This window comes from Protobothrops mucrosquamatus, unplaced genomic scaffold (assembly GCF_001527695.2).
Source record: "Protobothrops mucrosquamatus isolate PMUCROS unplaced genomic scaffold, P.Mucros_1.0 scaffold1318, whole genome shotgun sequence".
In the NCBI taxonomy this organism is placed as follows: Eukaryota; Metazoa; Chordata; class Lepidosauria; order Squamata; family Viperidae; genus Protobothrops; species Protobothrops mucrosquamatus.
Window position 1 is genome coordinate 283 of NW_015387519.1, and position 2,852 is coordinate 3,134.

Consider the following 2,852-nt stretch of genomic DNA (forward strand, 5'->3'; position numbering starts at 1 on the left):
TACAGTAAAAAGTAGTATCAACAGTTATCTTTACCTTTAACAGAGCCAAACCTAAGGTCATTAGTCTGTTGATTGGCATTTTTTTTTAAAAGGCACAGTTTTAGGGTTGCAATGATGTAGGACTGTGTCAACCAAAGCAGAGGGTCCATATTATAAGAAGTTGTAGTTCATGATGTGTTGGTCAAACCCTAATTGGCCTAGTTCTGTGTATCACGTATTATATTGAAATATATTATATTGAAATATAAAGGCAATCTTCAATTATCTCTCCCATAATAGAAGGCCAAAAATTGCTGTCTTATCACTTCAGTATATAAATCGTGGAATTATGGTCTTAAGTTTCAGAAAACAAATCCCAGTTAAACATTAAGAGAGAAATTCTAAGCAATAAGAGCAGGTTGGTTGTGGTATCAACCAGCTATCAGGGAGGTAGTATGTGCTCCTTCATTGGATGCATTCAAGCAGAGACAAGAGAGCTGACAAGGATTCTATAAACTTGGATTCTTGCACTCAGTAGGATAGGGACACCTGAAAGGGCTTCCTTAGTGGAGATGAGTACAGGCCTTGTTTTACAATCAGTTGCTTTGCAACTGCTCAAACGTTTGACAGACCCTTCCAAAGGTACTTATAACTCAGTTTTGAAGGCTATCCCCACATTTCAGGCATCTGGCCTGCATTCAGAGGGTCCCGCAGTCACATGACCATAACTTAATAGCATTTACTCCCAGATTTTGGCAAAAAGGCCCCATGGCAAACAATGACTTCATTTAACAACCTCAAGTATGTGTAATAACTTCAGTGATTCATTTAATGACCACTACAAAATGGTCATGAAATAAGTCTCACTTTACAGCCATTATGACTTACAACCATAGTGACAAGCTCCATAATGTTGTAAGTCAAGGACTTACTTATTGATGTTTGAAAATTGGTTGCCCATTAGGCTTGGTTTCTATAAGCAACCAGTTGTACTTTTTCTAAAATGAAGTTTGAAAAGAGAGAGTTGGATGGACAAGATGGATTCTGAGGTTCATAAGACAGCTCACATTGTTCCATTGTATAGATGTCTAATTCAATTCTATCTTTCTGTGCTATATTCAGGTGATACTGGTCAAGGGGTAAGAGACTGGATCAAGCAAGTTTTGAAGCAAGATTTGTCTTTCCAGCATATAAAAGTCATTTATCCAACAGCTCCTGCCAGGTACTGTATTCTTTCTTATCTCCAGTAGACTAAATCTAGAAATTATATTGAAAAGATAGAAGTTAATTTTTATAAGGATTTGAAGTTCCACTCGTGTTTAAGAAATCAGTATCCTTCTGACTTGTTCTTTCTTTCTTTAGTAGGTGAAGTTACTTATAGAAGTAAGAACAAGCCCAGTAGGGATTCTTTTTTTTTTGTAACTCCTTGTTGATTCTTCATGTTGTCCTTAATGCAATCCTATTCAGAAAACATACTTCCTATCCATCAGTCATAATTATTTTTTCTAAACATGCAAAGTACCATCATTTTTTCCCCTTAAGGATAAAATATCTTCATGTAGTTCATCACAAAGACTTTTCCTACCCTCTCAGCTAAATGGAAAAGTAAGCCAAGAAATTATAGCTTATAGTTGCAGCTGATCCTAGAAAGATAAAGATAAAGAAAGATAAGATAAGGTGATTATTGTCATTTTTTTACTGTGAGCACACTGGCCCACATTAAAAATGAAATTCTGTTGCCTGCTCTCAAAAGAAAGTATATATCTACCCATACACATACATAACACACATATATACATGCTATATACATATACATACACACACACACACACACACATATATATATATACACTTACACACACATATATTAATCACTGTCCATTTTGAATACATAGCAGAAAGAGGAGACTTGAGAATTCACAAGGTTGATGCTATATGGAACAAAACTGTGATTGAATCTGGATATTCTGCTTTGGATAAAAATGCCAAGCTATGAAACCATGGTTTAAATAAGACTTATTTTTCCAACTTCTTATAAAACTCTTATTTCCCAAGAATTTCTCAATCCTAGCATAAACCTAGCTTTCTAGGGTATTTTTGTAAAGTAAAGAGAAACATAGTTGCATTCAGGTGCACAAAGCTTTTTCATTTTTATGGTTAACATAGTGTCTATGCAGACAAAAAACATTCTCATGTAAAATTCATCATTTCAAAAATGTTTTAGTAGATCTTGCATCAATCACAAGTTGGATTAAATTACTTTTGAGAATCCTTCCAACTCTATAATTTAGATTCTGTTTGAAAAGCAGCAAAGAGCATTCCAGTTCATGAGAAAGCTATCTTATGTATCCAAAGGCTTTCTATTGCAGAGATCAGTGGCACACCCAAAATTCTTACTGATATCACAGCACAACTCAAGAGAGAAGAGGGATTGCACATCACTTCTTGTACACTATGATCTAAACACAAAGGTATCCGGACTTCCAGGGAAGAAATGGCAGACTGAAGACAGTTCCACAAAAAGTAGAGTGAGTAGACTGGGTCTTTAAAAATCCCTCTACAGATAGAAAGGACATATATTGGATTTACAAAAGAGGCTTGTTAAAGATTGAAGAATTTTGTGAGAAGGGACAAAGTAGAAAATGAAAATAAATCAAGTTCTAGCACATTATCAGAAGGGACTAAAGATCACGATGGTTAAGTAAAACAATAAAGTTGGTTTATTTGATTAAGATTAAAATTATATGTTGCTATCTCTTGCAACACTTAAAGGACTTTTGCTGATATCAGGATTGAAATTATGAAGTTTTTTTATGGATCTGTTTATAGAAAAGAGATAGGATATGGGGAAAAGATATTATTTGTTGCATTTT

The 2,852-nt window shown here is 34.5% G+C and overlaps 1 protein-coding gene across 1 annotated transcript in view; it reads left to right on the plus strand.

The window, feature by feature from the left end:
- Positions 1 to 1,101: 1,101 nt before the first annotated feature.
- The window catches only part of LYPLAL1 (lysophospholipase like 1), a gene marked incomplete at its 5' end in the record, with an annotated part of 16,523 nt that continues 14,772 nt past the window's right edge, over positions 1,102 to 2,852 (plus strand). The window contains 1 exon segment of the mRNA XM_015821376.1: positions 1,102 to 1,201. Coding sequence (XP_015676862.1) covers positions 1,102 to 1,201 — 100 coding nt within the window.